The sequence below is a fragment of the Crinia signifera genome, chromosome 7, assembly GCF_055691185.1.
Source record: "Crinia signifera chromosome 7, ASM5569118v1, whole genome shotgun sequence".
In the NCBI taxonomy this organism is placed as follows: Eukaryota; Metazoa; Chordata; class Amphibia; order Anura; family Myobatrachidae; genus Crinia; species Crinia signifera.
Window position 1 is genome coordinate 189,235,135 of NC_139223.1, and position 22,761 is coordinate 189,257,895.

At 45.6% G+C, this 22,761-nt stretch overlaps 1 protein-coding gene across 1 annotated transcript in view; it reads left to right on the forward strand.

Moving 5' to 3' along the window:
• Positions 1 to 22,761, forward strand: part of PDE11A (phosphodiesterase 11A) — a 383,685-nt gene that overhangs the window by 257,189 nt on the left and 103,735 nt on the right. Inside the window, exons 11-12 of the mRNA XM_083154719.1 lie at positions 17,212 to 17,358; positions 17,501 to 17,608. Coding sequence (XP_083010845.1) covers positions 17,212 to 17,358; positions 17,501 to 17,608 — 255 coding nt within the window. The remainder of the gene's footprint in view (positions 1 to 17,211; positions 17,359 to 17,500; positions 17,609 to 22,761) is intronic.

The window sequence follows — 22,761 nt, forward strand, 5'->3', positions numbered from 1 at the left end:
AATCTGGGCGCCGTTCTAGGAAACAAGTACCATTTTTTTTGCTCCCACTGTGCCACCAACTATTGTTTGCCCGGGGGGGGGGGTTTCCACTAACCACCAATGATTTTACACCTTTTGTGGGAGTGGGGGTCCACTAGCCACCAATGATTAAACTTTTGTTGGGAGGGGGGGGGGGGGGTCCACTAGCCACCAATGATTAAACTTGTTTTTTTTTTTTTTATTGGGAGTGGGCAATAGGGGGAGGGGAAGAACACTATGCCAACAACGTTTATTTGGATGGTGGAGGACACACACACACTATGCCAACAACGTTTATTTATACGGAATCTAATAATGTTTTGCTGTTTCATTCAATGCACGTCATGTCAGCAAATGCCCCTAGGTTAAATGTATATATAGGAGCTCTGGAAACATACATTATTTATGTGGTGGATAGGAAATGCCTGTCTATAGCAAATAACATATTTGTGATGAAGTGCAGTTTTTTACATCACTTTTCTGTGACAGATTTGAAATCTCCCATGCTGAATCTCCCATTATGAATCTCTGACACAAATCTCTGCGTTTGTAGGGCCCTTAATGCTTATGTTAAACATTTCTTTCTCCAAACAGGCATACTGAAGCGTTCTGTTCAGATACTGTATCTTACTGCCATCTAGTGCCAGGCCCATGTAATACACTTACATTCTAATATAATATAGTGTAGTTAAACATATTTTACTAGTAAGCCCACTCGAAGCAAATGCTTCAAAAGCTAGGAAGGTAGCTAATGTGAGAGAGAGAAATGTGATGTTATTGCATTAGAATGCTTTATATTTGCAGACACTCCCTTACCTGTATGTGTAAGCCTGAATCTTCAGTGACATTCCTAGGACCAGGGGAATGCTGTGAAGGGGGTGTAGTTCAGTGTAACTGTGTGTGGAGAGCTAGCAATGTAATGAAGGCGTTCAACGGTGATTCTCTGTCCTGAGGATTGGAATTACAAACATATGAACATAACAAAAAGAGATGTATTTTCACCTGCTGCCAACAGATGGCAGTGTTTCGGTGACACACAGACATAAGACATATATAAATATACAGTATGTAGATGATTGTACTGGAAGCCCACTTCAAATTTGAAAGTAGAATATGTGTATAAAGTGAATGATAATCAATGTTGACATTTTTTTCCTGATTTCAATTAATTTCTATGTAAATATCTAAGTTTTAAAGATTTGCCACAGAACATATTTTTAATAATGACCAAGACCAACTATATATAGATGCTTTCTATTGCTATGTTTGATAGAAGCAGCGTATGTAGCAGGTTTATGTAATTCACGCATTTTTGCCATTAGAGTGTAAATATTCAAATATGACGTTACTGAACATAGGCTTTTTGTCAATTATTTGAGAGATATTTGTCCTTCATTTCCCTTCATTGTGTTACAGTTGCCAGGAAACACAACTAGAATGGTCTAATAAGTGGGACTGCAACGGAACTAAATTAATTTGGAGTCATGTACTGTTTAATCATAGTTGCCTCCCCTCCTGCATGCTGCAGGAGACTCCCTGAAATAGCAGCAATTTCCCTTTCTCCCTCATTAGTCTAACAATCTCCCTCGTTTCACCTAGCCCACATTACACTGTTACATTTTTTGGGGAAAAAAATAGTATAGTACAGTATCTCTTACTGACTGTTTTGGGATCATCTACATTTGGATATAAGTCATTTTGTAAGATTCCTCCCAGATATAGCAGCACACACCCACGCTTCTAGGTGCCACGTTCACAATCTCTTTTCACAGTCTCTCCATATATGGAAATAGACACGCCCTTTGGGTGGAGCATGACACACCCCCTTAATGGGGCGCTGTGCAAAATTCTATTACCAACTATAATCTCCCTGAAACTAGTTTTCAAAAGTAGGCAAGTATGTGTTTAATGAAACAAGAATCTGGATAGAAATAAAACAACAATGTGATATTACTAACATCTGCCACATTTACCGACATTTAGACACCCTGGGGTAAGTTAATTAAGATAGGAGTTCTATTAAAGATTTATGTTGCCCAAAGCAACCAATCAAATGCTACTACTTATTTATTTAGCACCATCTAGAACATAATTGATAGCATCTGATTGGTTGTTATTGGCAACATCCCATATTCAATAGAATTCCCATCTTAGTAAATTTACCCCCACGTGTTCACTATAAAGGAGCCCCAACATCACAAATATCTATCTATCTATAGATATAGATATATATATATATATATATATTTTTTTATATCGCTTCACTGACAACAACAGCTGGGAGGATGGGTCACTCAGACCCCCTCTGCACAGCCCCATATTCCCTGTCTCCACTTCTCTACCCCTCTCAGAAACCTTAAGCTGGGTACACACTAAATGATATGTCATCCGATCCGGAGGATTGATCCGATATATCGGGCACATCATCTAGTGTATGCCGCTGACGATTTGCACTCCCATGCATCATAAGCGCCATCCTCCATCAGCCCTGAGTGTATGTCACAATTGAGGGCCATGCTGCCGTATAAAGTGGTGATAAATTGGAAGGTGATAAGGCACCAGACAATCAGCTTTGTTTAAAAAAAAAAAGGACAGTTAGGAATTGATTGGCTGGTGCGTGATTGCCTTCCACCTTAACACTTTACCAGGCTTAATACATCTAACCCAGAGAGCCATAATGCCCTTACATTGGTAATGTATGTTTTCCCGTAGAGAAGGGTAACATCGGTGAATAACTTTGCTGTCATACGTCTTGTGTCACGGCTACAAATCTTATTGACTTTTTTGACTGGGTGACTAAAGTAATAGATCAAGGTGGGGCTGTAGATGTAGCTTATCTAGACTTTAGTAAGGCTTGTGACACTGTCCCACATCGCAGACTGTTAAATAAACTTGAAAGCTTGGGATTGGATTCTAAGATAGTTGAATGGATAAGAGCGTGGTGCAGGACAGAAAACAGAGAGTTGTAGTAAATGGAGTACGGTCAAAGGAGGGAAAGGTTACAAGTGGAGTACCCCAGGGATCTGTACTTGGACCAGTGCTTTTTAATATCTTTATTGGTGATATTGCAAATGGAATTGAGGGTAAAATGTGCCTTTTTGCAGATGACACAAAGGTATGCAACAGGGTAGACACACCAGGAGGGTAAAACAAATGATTGATGATCTAGGTAGATTAGAGGAATGATCAAGAGATGACAACTACAGTTTAATGCCAAAAAAATGCAAAATCATGCACTTGGGTTGCAAAAATCCAAAGACTAAATATAGTATAAATGGCACTATAATGGAAACTACTGAGGAAGAGAGGGATCTAGGTGTCACTATTTCAGGGGACTTAAAGGCAGGTAGCAATGAAGCAATGAAGAAGGCAAGTCAGATGCTTGGTTGCATAGGGAGAGGTATCAGCAGTAGAAAGAAAGAAGTAATAATGCCACTGTTTAGGTCATTGGTACGACCTCATCTAGAATACTGTGTTTAGTTCTGGAGGCCATATCTCCAGAAGGATATAAATACATTAGAGACTGTACAAAGAAGGGCAAAAATGGTGCATGGCCTACATAACAAAACGTACCAGGAAAGACTAAAAGATCTTAATATGTATACTTTAGAGCAGAGAAGGGAAAGGGGGGACACGATAGAAACTTTCAAATATATCAAGGGTTTTAACAAGGTACAGGTGGGAGACATTCTTCACAGGAAGAGGAGCAACAGAACACGAGGACATGCACTGACACTAGGGGGAGGAAGGTACAGGTGGGAGACATTCTTCACAGGAAGAGGAGCAACAGAACACGAGGACATGCACTGACACTAGAGGGAGGAAGATTCAGGGGAAATGTGAGGAAGAATTACTTCACAGAAAGAGTAGTAGATAAGTGGAATAGCCGGTACTCTTTACCTAGAAGGGCGCCCGTCGTGGTGATCGCGGGTACATTTATGTCTGGCCGCGACGCGATGCCCGCGATTTCCCATTGAAACCCATGTTAAACATGGAAATCGCGTCGGTCGCGTCGCGGCCGTCCATAAATGTACCCGCGATGCCCGCGACGCGATGCACCCGATTTCCCATAGGAATCAATGTTAAATGGGCCGACCAACGCGATGTTACTGTTAAATGCCTCAATGGACCCGATTTGGCCATAGGAATCAATGTTAAATGGGCCACAGAGCCCAAATAGGCACAATTAACCCTTAAATGTCCCCCCAAATTTTTAACGCCACCCCACCATCCACGCCAACCCGAAGCATGGCGAGCGCAGCGAGCCCGCGAGGGGCGGCGGTACGCGTCCTCCGACCTTTTCATGCCCTACTATCCACTAGGGCGTGGAGTGAGAATAGAATAGTGTGGCGAGCGCAGCGAGCCACCGAGCCCGAAGCGTGGCGAGCGCACGCGGATACCTTCACAGGTAAACGCGTCCCCTCGCGGGCTTCACAGGTGTCCGCGTCGCCACAGACACCTGTGAAGCCCGCGAGGGGACGCGTATAACTGTGAAGGTATCCGCGTCCCCTCGCGGGGCTCGCTGCGCTCGCCACGCTTCGGGCGCGGTGGCTCGCTGCGCTCGCCACACTATTCTATTCTCACTCCACGCCCTAGTGGATAGTAGGGCATGAAAAGGTCGGAGGACGCGTACCGCCGACCCTCGTGGGCTCGCTGCGCTCGCCACGCTTCGGGTTGGCATGGATCGTGGGGTGGCGTTAAAAATTTGGGGGGACATTTAAGGGTTAATTGTGCCTATTTGGGCTCTGTGGCCCATTTAACATTGATTCCTATGGCAAAATCGCGGGCATTGAGCCATTTTACATGAAAATCGCGCTCAATCAGCCTTTTTAACATTGTTCCCTATGGGAAAATCGCGGTCATCGCGGGTAGCAGATTTTTATGTACCCGCGATTTACCCGCGATGCCCGCGATGACCGCGATTTTTACCCCCGACGCCCGCGATTCCAATCGCTGGCGCCCATCTAGGTAAAGAGTACCGAATAGCCTACCATCAGAGGTGGTAGACGCAAATACAGTAGTACAATTTAAACATGCTTGGGATAGGCATATTGATATCCTTACAAAAAATAAGGATCAAATATGGTTTGAGGTAACATGTTTAAAAAGGGGGCTGACTAGATGGGCCAAGTGGTTCTTATCTGCCGTCAAATTCTATGTTTCTATGTTACTGGACGCCTTTATGTTGTGTTTATCTGCGGCCTTGCTGCAAATTCACTATGGCACCGATAGAATATGACGCAGGTCCAAGGATATTGGAATTAGGCTGGGCGTTCCCCAGAAAACACAGGCGCTCCCCGGCCATCATCAGCGGCCTCCTTTTCCCTGTGGCCTCCGCAGCACCAAGTGAGTCCTGACTCCCTGAGCACTGCGAGCAGGGGGGAAATCATTCAACGGTGAATGATTTTCTCCCTGTGTGCACGGCTGCGTATGCATTCGCAGCTGTGCACAGGGGCCGAGGCTAACTGCTCACTGGACTCCGAACACTCGTAGCCTAGCTTTCAGGTCTGAATCAGGCCCATTATGAAGATGAAGAACTCCGAGAAACCCTACCATCCATTCCCATTGGAGTAGAGCTCTAATCACATTTTGAGCTGTGTGCAGTATAACATATTTGTCTATTGTTGTGTTACTATACAATTGAACAAGCTTTGCACGGAACTCAAAAAGGAACATTTTGTTTATGCTCAGCAAGGTTCCATCTCGGCTTAAAAACCCAAACATCTTATATCCCCCCCGTACTTGAACAGAAATGACTTACACGCTATTAATGTGCGAGCTGTAGCAGAATAGAATTGTGCTTCTTAGGCCCACTGCTGTTTTATTGGGAATTTCACTTTTCATTACAATTGCAGCAGCCAAACAAATAGTTGCTCCGGGGTTTAAGAACGTTACAAGAAAACAAGCAAATTGGAAACAGCGAATGCAGGGAACATAGCATCAGTCACGGCATGAGGTGCGATGAATCATTACTCAACATCCCCATTGTCTTTCCTTTTACTTGTTACGCAGTTATAGAGAGTTATATTGTTCCCCTAAAAACCTTCAAGCTAAATATCAGCCCTTTATTACAGGGTACTCGTCTCTCTCCAACCAAACACATTATACAATTAAACCACGGAGCTGGGGCGTACTGTAATGTAACTGAATGTATAAATGGTCCGAGTTATTATTACAGTTTGGTAGCACACGCTTGCCTTGTCTCCCTGGATGCACTGGAGGCTCCCGAAGCTGGGGTGGTGCTCCCGGCTGCCTGGAAGAGCATTAAGAACTCCTGCAGCTGGCTGTGTCTGTAAAGTGGGCAGTGCGGGTGGCTGATGATGCAAATCCTGTCCTCATAACGCCACCCCAGCATGACAATGCTAGTAATTTCTGCAATGTTTAATGGGTGGGTGGGGTCGGGGAGGGGGAGGCTACAATTATGCAAATATACCACGCCTCAGCACCACCCACCACTGCTGTGCCAACCAATGGGAAGGACCAGCCAGACAGTTGGCATGTTTGGCTAAGCTATATATATATCTTCATTATTTTTGTATTCTACATATTTTGATTTTAGAAAAGATCTAGATTAAATTCTTCTGCAGCACTCTGCTCCTATCACAGAGGAGGAGCCGCAGTGCAGAGGAGGAGTCAGCGATGCAGAGGAGGAGTCGGTGGTCTAGGAATTAGTCTCTGGAGGCAGCCCAGCATCTCTTGGGATGAAGAGCACACCACGGAGTGATGTTATCAGGTGTCCCCATGAGGCCATGCCTTTTAGTGTGACCACAGCCCTTTTCAGAGGCGCACCAGGAGTAGGTGACGTGTTGGGATACAGATTGTACATTGAATGTCACCAAACTTAGTGACACCTCTCATGTAAAGCATGCTCAGAATGCTCATTGCATATCCGGCTATGCTCAGCCCCCACAGTTTGTCCCTTAGCTTTATCATAATGCTTCTTATTGCTATGCTGAGGCTTGACCTTGAGCAGCAAATAGCATACTGGCCTTGCCACATTGCACTGGCAGCCCCCCTCCCCCATAGTCAGCACCATCCCCATAGTCAGCACCACATTTCAGAACAGCCACCCCCCACCCCATGTTCAGCACAACATTGCAAAAGGCAGCCAGCTAACCTCTCCCCATAGTCAGCATAAAAAACATTGCATAGAGCCCAACCCCCCCCCCCCCCCCCCCCCCCAAGTCAGCACCGGCTACACATGCCTTAATCTTAGTGTCCCTGGCAGAGGTCTCTGTCAGAGGGCTGCTGCTGGCGGTGGCGGCTGCCTTCACTTGAAAGGAGCAGGCAGGGACGGGTGTGCGGCGTGAGAGGCTGGCGCGGTGTGCGTGGCGTCAGAGGTTGGTGCCAGTTGTCACTCCTGGCTGTCTTCTCTGAAAGGGCGTGCCGGGGATGGGTGCGCGGCGCCAGGAAATACACAATGCGCATGTCCGCGCACAGTCCCGCCCGCCCCAGCCAGCACATCCACCTCCGCCGCGTCCCACTACTAAAGTACTAGTGCGGAAGGTTTTTTTTTTTTTTTTTTAAATGGCATTAACTGGCAGGCCAGTAAAAACAATTCGGCGGGCCACGGGTTGAAGACCCCTGTGCTACAGTGTCTAAGACACTCCCATTCTAGTCAATGGGGAAAAATTTGTCTATTTTGCACCCTGATATCTCCGGTTCTTTGTGTCCTAGAGACTTGAGACTGGTACCATATGAAAAAGGAGGCTCTTAGATTTCAGACTAGTAGTAGTAGTTTATATGACATCAGTAAGGGAAGTGGCAAGCAACCATAGGTAGGGTCCCCTCCAATTGTCCCCCTAGCACAGTGGTTCCCAAACTGTGCGCCGTGTCTCCCTGGGGTGCCTCGGGACACATGCAGGGGTGCCCTGGGTTGGTAGTCCAGGACCAACTAAAATTATTAATGGTTAATTATTTATAAGCAAAACCAGTGCTGGTGGCTGCCAATCATAAAATGTGTACAAACAGAAGCAATTCCTGCCCTTTTCCACATAACTGACCAGAAGAATCGCATATAAATCCAATCTAATTAAAATAAATTTGGCCTAGGGGTGCCGCGAAAAAAAATCTTATACTCTAGGGTGCCGTGATTAAAAAAAGATTGGGAACCCCTGCCCTAGCACATTACTACTGAGTACCGCAAATAGGAAATACTGTTTAAAAAGGCTAAACACAGTGTTTTGGCATCAAGGAACATAGGGAGGAACTTTTATGCCTCCCTATTATACTTATAGAGATATCACTTATAGCTGTAGCCATTACAGTACAATGCAATAACAGCTGTTTGTACCCGTGCCGACACACGGAAAGCTTTATAGGGAGGCAGGATTTTTTGTGTGTTAAATATAACTGACCTACTATAAATTTGTTGGAAAAAAATTTAATAATCAAACTCAGGCATACAGTACTTTAATGTACAATATGCAGAGCGGTGCGATTATCCACTAGCCTACAAACCTGATAAGAGCGGCCAAAGTTTCCATTTAGATTCATCCTAATCGGCCAAACCAATTAAACGCATTAGCGTATGTTAGTGTCTATCTACAGTACTGTAACTTACTGAACAGTACACTAGTAGCAAAGTAGTTCCTGCGCTACAGAGCTTTTTAATACTTTTTAATACTGTGGTCACGCACACACTGCAGCACACATTTCAAGCGTGCGCAGTGAAGATTTCAAAAAGTGACATCTGGTGGATGATCACTGGTATTGTACTCATCCGGGAACGCCACCGCCAATTGCCAAGCTGTTAAAGTGTATTGTGACGCCTTGTGCCATGGCAGGCTGGCGGTATAAACGCCATAGGAAGGCTGAATGAGCGGAGCTACATCTGTAGATCATTTTTTTTTTTCGCAAGACAATTCCCTTATTTCAACTGTACCGCGTCCCACCCTTGGACGGCAGTCTCCCGTGGTGGGGAGGCAGTTGGAAAAAGACTGTGTGCATGCGCACAGCATCTATGAACTTTGGCAGGGGGACAGAGGGTATGGCCAGCAGCTCACAAAGCACTGGTCATGCCCTCCACAGCAGCAAAACAGGGGCGTGGCTTCACATTCGTTGACATTTCAATGAAGCCATACTCCTTTTGTCAGAGGTCACACCCCTTTTCAGGAACGTGCTGGCCGCACGGAAGTCTTGACTAGAAGCAGGGCAATGGGCCAGATTCAGCCCCTATAGCAGGGCTACTTAAAAGCAGAACCCTGCGATCAGATAGCTGGGAACCCCGCCCTGTGCAAGCCTGCAAATGGGCTGGGTGAATATTGCAGCCGGGCAAAAGATGAAACCGGCTGAGATGAAACAGACAGATCGGTGCTGACGTCAGAGGCCCTGCCTGAAAAAGCCTGTAACTTTTTGATGTCACAGCTATCTACTTAGTTGCACTTCATTTTGTTGATGTCAACAAAATGGCTGCCTCCGCTGGGTGCATGTAGCTGACACACTTCATGTTTACGCCGGTGCATTGCTATATACATAATTCTTAGATTTACTCATATGAGAGCAAGATGAAGTAGTAAACACCCACCTTCTGCTGTTAAAATTTTATTTGTACAAAAGCAGATTTGACGAGAAGCTTTGATACAAATATTGTTTTTTATTGCTTGTGTCTCAGCTTATGTAAATGTATTTCTCCTGAAGACAGAATAGTCGGTGATTTATATCTCTTTGGCTTGTTCTCAGGTGATTACGCCTGACAAACATCTGTTACATTAAGCAGAACTCATTCTGCGACGTGAGGTGAATCCTCTCCACCACAGGGTGATGTTCTTACTCCATGACAGAAGTGAGGTAAATCCTCTCCACCACAGGGTGATGTTCTTGCTCCATGACAGAAGTGAGGTTAAACCTCTCCACCACAGGGTGATGTTATTACTCCATGACAGAAGTGAGGTAAATCCTCTCCACCACAGGGTGATGTTCTTACTCCATGACAGAAGTGAGGTAAATCCTCTCCACCACAGGGTGATGTTATTACTCCATGACAGAAGTGAGGTAAATCCTCTCCACCACAGGGTGATGTTCTTACTCCATGACAGAAGTGAGGTAAATCCTCTCCACCACAGGGTAATGTTCTTGCTCCATGACAGAAGTGAGGTAAATCCTCTCCACCACAGGGTGATGTTCTTGCTCCGTGACAGAAGTGAGGTAAATCCTCTCCACCACAGGGTGATGTTCTTGCTCCTTGACAGAGGTGAGGTAAATCCTCTCCACCACAGGGTGATGTTCTTACTCCATGACAGAAGTGAAGTAAATCCTCTCCACCACAGGGTGATGTTCTTGCTCCATGACAGAAGTGAGGTAAATCCTCTCCACCACAGGGTGATGTTCTTGCTCCGTGACAGAAGTGAGGTAAATCCTCTCCACCACAGGGTGATGTTCTTGCTCCTTGACAGAGGTGAGGTAAATCCTCTCCACCACAGGGTGATGTTCTTACTCCATGACAGAAGTGAGGTAAATCCTCTCCACCACAGGGTGATGTTCTTGCTCCATGACAGAAGTGAGGTAAATCCTCTCCACCACAGGGTAATGTTCTTGCTCCTTGACAGAAGTGAGGTAAATCCTCTCCACCACAGGGTGATGTTCTTGCTCCTTGACAGAAGTGAGGTAAATCCTCTCCACCACAGGGTGATGTTCTTGCTCCATGGCAGAAGTAAGGTGCATGAAAGGAAGAGCGTGTTATGCCCGCATTGTACTAATGTGTCCACAGGAACTAACTGGCCTGTGTGGCAAATTCACATAGGAATTATAAAGGCTGTTATACTGTTTATTGCATAATAATGGTTAAATAAAAGTCCCCTTGCCCAGGGATCCTTATGGTTTCACTACATCTACAGTATGTTTTTTTTTTTTTGATTGTAGTCATTTTACCATTTGATGGTTGCATTCCGTTGCTGCCATCAAGTCGATGGTGTTCCGATGATCCCAACCACGAGCCAGCCACGCTGCAGTGCTTATGCATGGCCAGGCTGAATATGTTTGCACATGCGCAAAAAGAGGTATTTTTTGCGCATGCACCATCATATGATTTTTTTTTCCTATCGAATACTTTTGATTTGATGGTCAGTGACCATCACATCGAAAGATTCGATAGCAGATGCCAAGCCATCATTTGATGGTGGGCTTCCGATGTCCATCCCTACCCTCTGTTCCCTGCATCCAGTCCCTACAGTGTGTGTGTCTAGTTACTGTGGACTGACCACTCCTATAAGACCAGCCCTCTGCCCTTCTCCCCTCACACTATACAGTACAGGCCCCACCCCTCATACCGTTCAGCTCCCCCTTCTTCCTTTTTTTCATTTTGGACCCAAAGTCCAGTTGCCCCTGAGGGGACTACATATGTACATTGTCTAACAAATACATGTGGTCACTGTAAATTTGTCCAAATAATACCGGTACTCTACTGGTATTTGTGCAATAGTCTGCTTTAGAAATGTTCATTTTGATGTAGAATTCAGCATCCCTTAAATCTATATCTAGGTACACAGTGGCAACAATGACTTTTATTTAATACGTTTTAAATAATGTATGTGTTATATGTGCCCTGCAAATGAGCAATCGTAATTCAAAAGCCCCACAGCAAAGAAAGACATTAAAATAATATGTTCCCCATCACTGTTAAAGTGTTTCTCCTGATGGGATTATAACCCTAGCTTCACATCCAGTAAGAAGGCAATATGTCTAGCACAAGTGGGATCAGATCTCTGCTGACCTCAGTCTAGTGATTTTAGAAATAATGAGTAAAAGTTTGATTTTCCTCTATAACTTAAGGCAATCATATTTGGCAATATTTGCATATCTCATCTTATCCTTGCTACAGAGCTGACCCAGGAACACATCGCAGTTTCCTTTAAACAAACCACTGATGAATCAGCTGTACCAGGTTTTTTTATTTTTTTATTGTTTGCTTGTTTTGTTAACGTGTCAGTTACTAGGCCCTGCCCTAAATGCTGTGGGACATGGGTCTGCGAGGAGGGGCGGGGCTAATAGTTGCAAATTTGCATCGATAAACCCGGCCTCTTCCCATGGACTAGGGAGACCAGCATTTATTTAATACCGGGATTCAGCATTAAAAATGCTCAATCCTGGGACTGAGATTTCTGTAGGGAACAGGGACAGTCGGTGTGGGGGCAGTGAGGAAGGGAGGGAGTGGAGTAGAGAGCACTGAGGGTGTCTGTATTGGGAAAACAGACAGAATGGATGTAGGGACTGTGTACAAGGCACTTACTACATACTTGCCTACTTTTGAAAACTAGTTTCAGGGAGATTATAGTTGGTAGTAGAATTTTACACAGCCCCCCATTGAGGGTGTGCGTCATGCTCCACCCAAAGGGGCATGTCTAGTTCCATATATGGAGAGATTGTGAAAAGAGATTGTGAACATGGCACCTAGAAGCGTGTGTGTGTACTGCTACATATGAGAGGAATATTTTTAAATGTCTTATATCCAAATGTAGATGAGCCCCAAAGCAGTTAGTTAGAGCTACTATACATGGTAATGTGCTGGGAAATGGCGCTGATGATTCAATGTAAATGTATCTATATCTCATTCCTTTTTTCCCTTTTTTATCCCAAAATGTAATAGTGGTATGTGGATTAGGTGAAATGAGGGAGATTGCTAGGCTAATAAGGGAGAGAGGGAGATTGCTCTTGTTTCAGGGAGTCTCCTGCAGAATGCAGTAGGGTAGGCAACTCAATGACTTACTATTAAGCAGGCATACAGTACCAGTGGCATTTCAAAAGTAGCGCTAGCTGCCACCCAATCAGAGCTAGTGGACTGGCAGCCATTCAGGAGCAGCTGCTGCAGCCACTTTCCTGATTGGCTGCCGGTCTGCCAGTTCCAATTGGCTGGCACCCAGCTCTACATTGGACATGCCGCTGGCACCCTGGGCTGCACAGCTGGGCAGTGTCTGAGCCAAGTGCTGCTAATGTTAGGTGCTTCCTGGCACAACTCATACCTTACAACTGTCCCGATTACAGCAGGACAGCCCCGCTAATTGTAGACTGTCCCTCTGTTCTGCGGGCCGCTGTGTTCTACAGGCAGGGGGGTACAGCTGGGGGAGCCAGTGATCACCTCTGCTTAGCTCTCAGTGACTATCGGCTGTTTTGCATAGCAGCCGGTAATCACTGAATAGATGCTGTGCATTGTGAGGAGGGGAGCAGGGGGCTGCTAGAGGAGAACTGGGCATGTCCCCAAAAAACCTAAATAATGGGGTCACACCAATAGGTCACGCCCATCCACCCAAGGTCACACCCACTCATTGTATGGATCGATCCCCTTTGGGTCAGCTGCGTCCGGGTCAAAGGAAGCTAAAGTTGGGAGGTATTCAGCTGTGCATTTTGGGGACAAAATCCCAGGATCATGCTGATCCTGATTCAAGATTTGTCCTCCCTACCACAGACCCCCAAATCCCTGGAAAATCTTCTCACCTGAAATGTGATTTTTGAGATTATTCGAGCCTCCATTCAGATACTGTACATAAATAATACACAAATGTATCGGATTAGCCGTAATCCAAACATTTTTAGCTGTAATTAAAAACCAAACACCATTTCACAGTAACTGTATGGTAGTTATTCATATGTCTGCATTTCTGCTCATTTCAATATCTTTTCATCCACTCCGTGTATCAATCGTTGTGTGTGATAATACTGATTTGTCAGCCACTCTCTGTGGTCTCATACACTTCATGGTTAAAAATAGACTCATAAATAATTAAAATCCTATGTCGGGTTAGCAATAACCCTGCAGTTTGTCAACTTTCTGTTGAGCGTAACACACAAGAACATAATTATCCACCGAAACAGCGCGAGGCACCCAGAGCGGCCGGTTATCATTCTTGTCCTGTCCCATAAATCTGGTTACAGTTCTCTTTATTCAAAGCAATCATTATTGTGGATGATTTTACAGGTGTACTATTTTATCCCCCCCCCCCCCCCCCCCCCCCCCTCATATTTCAATATGTAGAATTTAGCATGGCTTCAGCTACTGTTTTAAGCCACAGGTCAGTTAGTGTTCTGGGTATTTATCAGATCACACTGTCAAACAGAGCTTCGGCTTTGAAAAGTATTTGTTTTTTAAATAACTGGTTTTATATGATGGTATTGGCTGCAGTTACACAGGGGTAAGTAGCAGTGTGCCGGATTTATGGTCTGATTGAGAGTTGACTGTTAATCAGTGAATTTGCAAATTAAGCAATTATTACACAACTGAGCATGCGCACCTTTGTTGCAAATGACTTTATGAGTTATGGGGCTTACACACGTAGTGAGATCACTTAGAACAGTGGTTCTCAAACTGTGGGTCCTAACCACAAAGTGGGTCCCGACCTTCTCATCATGGGGTCGCGACTCCATGTTGCTGACCATCAGGCTGATGATTTTTGTAATCTCAGTCAGTGATTCAAGGAGTCTGAAAAATCTGTTGAATTGTCTGTTATGTTAGACTCATTCTGTGCCTCCACAATGCTGCCATGTATGTGCTGTCTGCTGACTACATGTGTGATGTGATGGGTTATGGTATATTAGGCTCCTCCCATCACTCTGTGCCTCCACAATGCTGCCATGTATGTGCTGCCTGCTGACTACACATGTGATGTGATGGGTTATGGTATATTAGACTCCTCCCATCACTCTGTCTCCCCACAATGCTGCCATGTGTGTGCTGTCTGCTGACTTCACGTGTGATGTGATGGGTTATGGTATATTAGACTCCTCCCATCGCTCTGTGACCCCACAATGCTGCCATGTATGTGCTGTCTGCTGACTTCACGTGTGATGTGATGGGTTATGGTATATTAGACTCCTCCCATCACTCTGTGCCTCCACAATGCTGCCATGTGTGTGCTGTCTGCTGACTACACGTGTGATGTGATGGGTTATGGTATATCAGACTCCTCCCATCACTCTGTGCCTCCACAATGCTGCCATGTATGTGCTGTCTGCTGACTACACATGTGATGTGATGGGTTATGGTATATTAGACTCCTCCCATCGCTCTGTGACCCCACAATGCTGCCATGTATGTGCTGTCTGCTGACTTCACGTGTGATGTGATGGGTTATGGTATATTAGACTCCTCCCATCACTCTGTGCCTCCACAATGCTGCCATGTATGTGCTGTCCGCTGACTACACGTGTTATGTGATGGGTTATGGTATATCAGACTCCTCCCATCACTCTGTAGCCCCACAGTGCTGCCATGTATGTGCTGTCTACTGACTACACGTGTGATGTGATGGGTTATGGTATATTAGACTCCTCCCATCACTCTGTGCCTCCACAATGCTGCCATGTATGTGCTGTCCGCTGACTACACGTGTGATGTGATGGGTTATGGTATATCAGACTCCTCCCATCACTCTGTGCCTCCACAATGCTGCCATGTATGTGCTGTCTGCTGACTACACGTGTGATGTGATGGGTTATGGTATATCAGACTCCTCCCATCACTCTGTACCCCCACAATGCTGCCATGTATGTGCCGTCTGCTGACTACACATGTGATGTGATGGGTTATGGTATATTAGACTCCTCCCATCACTCTGTGCCTCCACAATGCTGCCATGTATGTGCCGTCTGCTGACTACACATGTGATGTGATGGGTTATGGTATATTAGACTCCTCCCATCACTCTGTGCCTCCACAATGCTGCCATGTATGTGCTGTCTGCTGACTACACATGTGATGTGATATGGTATTTCAGGCTCCTCCCATCACTCTGTGCCTCCACAATGCTGCCATGTGTATGTGATGTCTGCTGACTACATGTGTGATGTGATGGGTTATGGTATATTAGACTCCTCCCATCACTCTGTGCCTCCACAATGCTGCAATGTATGTGCCGTCTGCTGACTACACGTGTGGTGTGATGTGATGGGTTATGTTATATCAGACTCCTCCCATCACTCTGTGCCTCCACAATGCTGCCATGTACATGCTGTCTACTGACTACACGTGTGATGTGATGGGTTATGGTATATCAGACTCCTCCCATCACTCTGTGCCTCCACAATGCTGCCATGTATGTGCTGTCTGCTGACTACACGTGTGATGTGATGGGTTATGGTATATCAGACTCCTCCCATCACTCTGTACCCCCACAATGCTGCCATGTATGTGCCGTCTGCTGACTACACATGTGATGTGATGGGTTATGGTATATTAGACTCCTCACATCACTCTGTGCCTCCACAATGCTGCCTGTATGTGCTGTCTGCTGACTACACGTGTGATGTGATGGGTTATGGTATATCAGACTCCTCCCATCACTCTGTGCCTCCACAATGCTGCCATGTATGTGCTGTCTGCTGACTACACGTGTGATGTGATGGGTTATGGTATAATAGACTCCTCCCATCACTCTGTGCCCCCACAATGCTGCCATGCATGTGCTGTCTGCTGACTACACGTGTGATGTGATGGGTTATGGTATAATAGACTCCTCCCATCACTCTGTGCCCCCACAATGCTGCCATGTATGTGCTGTCTGCTGACTACACATGTGATGTGATGGGTTATGGTATAATAGACTCCTCCTATCACTCTGTGCCCCCACAATGCTGCCATGTATGTGCTGTCTGCTGACTACACGTGTGATGTGATGGGTTATGGTATAATAGACTCCTCCCATCACTCTGTGCCCCCACAATGCTGCCATGCATGTGCTGTCTGCTGACTACACATGTTTTTAAACGGCACCCGAATCTCAGGGCCGAATTTGCTGAAATTGCTCACACCCCTATGGAGGTGCGAGCACTTTTCAGCAAATGCGGCCCGCTGTAAAGTGCGCCCGGTGTCCTTATGATTCGCACTTGGCGAATCATCCGCACACATCGGGGTTAATAGGATCGAACCATTGTCTGTCAAATGTAAAAAAAACCTTTAATTTAATGCAGCCACCATCTTCAGAATGGCCAGAGAACAGGGCTGACGCCCCCCCTTTCTAGCACGCTGCCACACTCAATAGCCAGCATCAAGTTGATTATGCTGAGGTGTTCGGGGCACCGCCAGCAACATCGCAGCCCTAGATCTGTGCGTAAAAAAATCGGTGGTATATACATCCCAGAAATAGGCACGATGTCAGTTTATTACCGTTCATTAACTGAAAACTGAAATGAAAATAAAATACGCTTCTCTATATAGAGTATATTTCCCAATGATGCCGTGTGTAATTCTATTCTCTATCATTCAAGGCAGCCAACATCCCCTTGGTGTCAGAATTCTCTATCGATGATATCCATTTCGATGACTTCTCTCTGGACGTTGATGAAATGATTACGGCAGCCCTACGAATGTTCATGGAATTGGGCATGGTTCAGAAGTTTAAAATTGATTACGAGGTAAACATCTGCTCTGCTTGTACAGCTGCCTCCCCTGTTCTGGCATAATGTAGGTCTCTGCCTTCACTGGTAATGAGATATTCCGCCACACACCACGGCTGTAACCACAACGCCCCCCCCCCCTGCCCCTTCTGTTTTTCAGACCTTGTGCAGGTGGCTCCTGACAGTGAGGAAGAATTATCGTATGGTTCTTTATCACAATTGGCGGCATGCCTTCAATGTGTGCCAGCTGATGTTCGCCATGTTAACTGTAAGTACTGCAGAACTCATTTTCTCTCGAGGGGCAGTTGCTGAAATGTAGCCATGAATTACTGTGGCTGACCAGGGAAATTAACCTTGACAATTCCGAACTGTAGACGTTTCGATGCACTGACAGCATTATTTATTTATCTCAAGAAGCATACAGTAGGCCATACAGCTGTAGTAGGTAACAAAAATATGTCTTGAGAATGAACAAAAAAGAGAAACTGGTTGTTCTGTCGATCTCAACAATTCCTGCACCAGGCGATCACAGATTTGTTTGATCCCACTGGATTTGAGCCATTACGGGATTCCCTCTTACCATCATTAACCACCTGTTACTGACTCCACCCACTGCACAGTAGGAGGGTAACTTGTTTTCACCACTAGGATCCTAGAATTAGCACCTGGAACGTGTTACTTCTGTATATACATGAACACGCTGCTGCCAGACCTCCTGATTAGTGTTGGTTGATTCTTACTGGTGACCCCACCAGGGACCAGTCCCTACATGGTAGGTAGCAGAGGGTGAAGCTTGGAGATACTGGGCTCATTCAAGAATAGCCTGAAAATGGAATAGCGTTTGGCGCAGTTCTATTAGTCGCAGGATATGATGCAGTCATAAAGGCAAGATGTTTATTGCTCAAAAAGTAGCTTCCACTTACAGGTATTGCTTGGGGTGATCTCAGCAAACAGATGTTCAGCAGCAGTGCAATTCTACAGAAGACATATACAACTTAGGACTCGAAGGTCCCTTTTTGCCAACTCCAATATACAACACCACAGGGGGGTAATTCTGTCCTGTGATTTATACCTAATAGAGTTAAGTGCATCTGCCTGGCATGCACACTTTAACACTGTCCCTAAAGAACAGTGTGGAGAGATCCCTCCACTGTGCCCGAGACCACCTCGAGTGATAATCAACGCCCAGGTGCCGACATATCTAAAGTGGGGGGATGGGTCCCTCGAAAACTGACTTCCAGGATTTGCTGAGGGCATCTCCTTAACCTTTCTAGACAAATCTGAGCACCAAAGATGGACAGATAAAATCCCAGGCAGAATCTCCTGACCATGGGTAGGTAGACAGGGGGACCCAGTAACCCACAGAGAGCTCAGATTCCCCTGGCCTCCAGGGAATAAGGTGCTGTAAATGCTTGTTTCTTATTTTTTTATACATTTAAATATTGTACTGTATATTTTGTACATATACATATTTTGTCACTGATGCCCGGCACCAGGCTTACGCACTGCAACACTGCTCTCTCGGTCCCCAGCTCAGTACGGCACAGTTTAAAAAGAAAATTCAAATTAATCCTTATGCAATGGGCTTTGTTAACACAGCAGCTGTTTACACTCCCACAGTGCAGTGCACTAGGGATAAACTGCAGTCCACAACAGCCGCAGCTGGGACCTTCTCTGCCCTGGGAGTTGGCTTCCCAATGTGCAGTACTCCTAGCCTTGCAGACTGAGACGGTTGTCCCAACTGCAACCGCTTCCTGCCACCCTATAGTGGTCAGCATACAGCCCAACCTCTTGGTTCACAGTCCCCATGTGCAGTGCAACAGGGGTTAACAGAGTATCACTGGGACTGTCAGAGAGAGTCCAAGACTGTGGCACACAACAAATATTAAATACATATTTTATTAAACACCCTGTGTCTGGCACCGGGCAAAACATTTGAAATTAGCACCTAGCACTGAATTGTTTGTTCAAACATGGAGCAGCAGCAGCAGCCATATTAGCGCCGTGTGTCAGGATCTCATGCTACACTCAAAAATAATACTTTTTAGTTGTTCTTCATCAAGATCTCCACCTGGACTAAAAGGCACTGCCCGGAAATCCCTTCATGAGTTTCTGTACACATCAGCGCCGGATGCCCTAAGACATCGAACAGCTCAGTTGCTTAACTGGCAGAGTAGTTCACTGAAGGAGAAATTGGTACAGCTGTACTCACTGTTAAGGCCCCCATACACTATGCGATTTGGGCCCGATTCGGATGGATTGTGCCGTGAAATCATCCCAAATCGCATGTGTAGACATCCCGTCCGACTCGATGTGCAGTCCCGTGCACATCGGATCGGAGTCAGGAGGTTGGAGGCTAAATCTTATGTGCAGCAGGGAGCTGGGCAAGGGACGCAGAGAAGCGGCAGGTGGGGGACGCCGCGAGCCGGCGAGAGGACCAGAGAGGCGGGCAGGGGAAGCCAGGCAGCGGGGGCATTTAAAAAAAAAACAATACAAATGAATGGGGAGCCAATGATTGGCTGAGAGCTTCCCATTCATTTGTATGGACTTCTTTTTTTTTTGCAGCTTGGCTCTCTGCTCCCCCTCTGTGTAAGTGAGAAATCACATGCGATTAAGCACATGCAAAACTTTGCACATCAAGTGCCTAATCGTGTGTGACCCTTGTATGCAGCTTGTGGGTAGCGGTGAAAATGCTTGTAAAAACAACCCTTCTTTTAGTAACACGAGCAGGTCATGGGGTATTGCTAGATATATTGCAGGCCCCAAGGCAAACGTTTCTAAAGGTCCCTGTGTATCACCCATGGAAGGTGGGCCCTTCTCAGCTGTGACCCCATGGTAGCTGCATCCCCTGCACTTACAGTAGCTATAGCCATGGTTACTTGTTCTATCACTTTTTGGGGAATGTATCATTAAACAAGTTACTTGATCTTGAACTCTGTATACACAATGGATGGAGCACAGCTAAAACATATAGATACACTGAACTAGATGTTTGTTTATTATTGAACTTTGCTAACTATAGCTATGTAATATTGGGGCAGATGTATTAAGCTTTAACAAGAGATAAATGCAAGGGTGATAAGGAGAGATAAACGTCCAGCCAATCACCTGCTAACTGCCATGTTACAGCCTGTGTTTGAAAAAAGTCAGTTAGGATGTGATTGGCTGGACGTTTATCTCTCCTTATCACCCTTGTATTTATCTCTTGTTAAGGCTTAATACATCTGCCCCATTGTCTTATCTTGAACAAATTACCGACGGCGACTAGCATAAGTGGCCCTAACGCTAGGATGAGCCCACACTAAGTCAGTTCTTGTTCCTAATGCTGTGATGGCCCCACACTAACCAAGCTCCTACTGGTTCCTCACTCTGAGATGACTCCATACTAACCAAGCTCCTACTGGTTCCTCACTCTGAGATGACTCCATACTAACCAAGCTCCTACTGGTTCTTCACTCTGCTAAGACCACACACTACCTGAGTTCTTACTGGCTTTTCTCTCTGGGATAATCTACTAACCAAGCCTCCTGCTGGTTCCTCACTCTGGTATAACCGCACACTAACCGGTTCCTACTGGTTTCTCACTCTGGGATGACCCCACACTAACTGAGCTCCTTCTGGTAGCTCCCAGTGGGATGGATTGTTCCACACTAACCGAGCTCCTACTGGTTTCTCACCCTGGGTATATCAAACACTATCTAAGCTCCTATTGGCTGCTCACTCTGGCATAAACCCACACTAACAGAGTTCCTACTTTCAAACAGAGGTTAGGTAGCAACAGTTTTATGTATGATTTATAGCATGTCTTATCTTTAATAGAATGATAAGAGGCACCTAATGTTTTTACAGCAAATAAAAGGAGCATTGGATCATATTCAACAAGTATAAATGTATACATAACTGACTTATTATTATTATATTTTTAAAGGTGAAAAAAGTCAGTAAGGAGGTGATTGGCTGGATGTTTATCTCTCCTTATCACCCTTGCATTTATCACTTGTTAAGGCTTAACACATCTGCCCCTACACTCTAGAGGGAGGGGGAGACAAACAGGTGACATGGGGTGCAGGCAAGGAGGCCTGAAAGCAGCACTGAGCATGGAAGGGATGGCACAAGGCTGCAGGTTCGTAGTGTGGCGTTGGTGCTAGGTTTTGCAAAATGAGATTAAAATAGATACTAAAAATCATTGTTAGAGGCTACTTGTATGAAAGGACTATGTAGGATGGATATCGCATCGCAATGTTTCCCAATCATCAATGTTTTTGAAACAATGATAGTGTATTTTCCATTTGATGGCGGCATACCGATGTTTGCCGCCATCGAATGATAACCATTCGATGGTGTTGTGATGGTTATACTAGATCCCACCCCCCCAATTCCCATCCAAAGTGACTAGCTTCAAAGGTTTTGTGCATGCGTAAAAGGGTGGTTTATTTTGCATATGCACAAATAAAAAAAAATATATATATTTTTTTTAAATCTAATTCTTTTGATGCAATGGACAGTTAGCATCATATCGAAAGATTAGATGGCGGAAGTCCAGCTATCGTTTGATGGTGGGCGTCCGATGTCCATCCCTAGGTCTATATGAAAGGTTACCTCTTAAGGGGCAAACACACGGTGTTGACTAGATCGCTTAGAATCGGAGCACTGATCACTCCGTGTGCATGCCCTGCGGGGATGACCGTGCGTCGCTATCACCCGCAGGGAAAGCCAGTGCTTTCCTGCTAGATCGCGCGTCTGTTAAATAGGCATTAAAAATAGGCAAAGCCCTGCTCAGCCCGATCGCTCAGCACAAAGCATGGCGGATGTACTGTGATGAGTTCTGAGCGATCTTGCTTAAGCCCGTCGCTCAGTATTCTAAAGGGGCAGGCATGTCTGTATGCCCTTTAGAAACAAACTAATGAACAATACTGTACAAACAGCACCTCTTTGGGCCAGATTCTCTAAGCTTCAAAAGTGATAAAATGGAGAGTGATAAACAGCCAGCCGATCAGCTCCTACCTGCCATGTCAGACTGTGTTTGAAAAATGTCAGACAGGAGCTGATTGGCTGGTTGTTAATCACTCTCCATTTTATCACTTTTGAAGCTTAGAGAATCTGGCCCAGTCTGTGAAAACTAAGATGACACTATTTTGCTGCTATATTTGTATACTTTATTTATGCATACCCTCCAACTGTACCGGATTTGCCGGTACAGTACCGTTTTTTAACGGTCTGTACCGGCATATAAAACCTGTACCGAATGTACCGGTTTTTGTGCCCAAAGCCGACTCCCCCAGGCTGTCAGTGGTGCGCCAAGCACCCGACACACCCAGGCTTGCCAAGCACCCGTTCCAAAGGGTGCATTGCGGGTACCGACTCCCGGACCAGCATGTGCGGTGTCGGCATGATGTCATGACGCACACAGGGGACACAGGA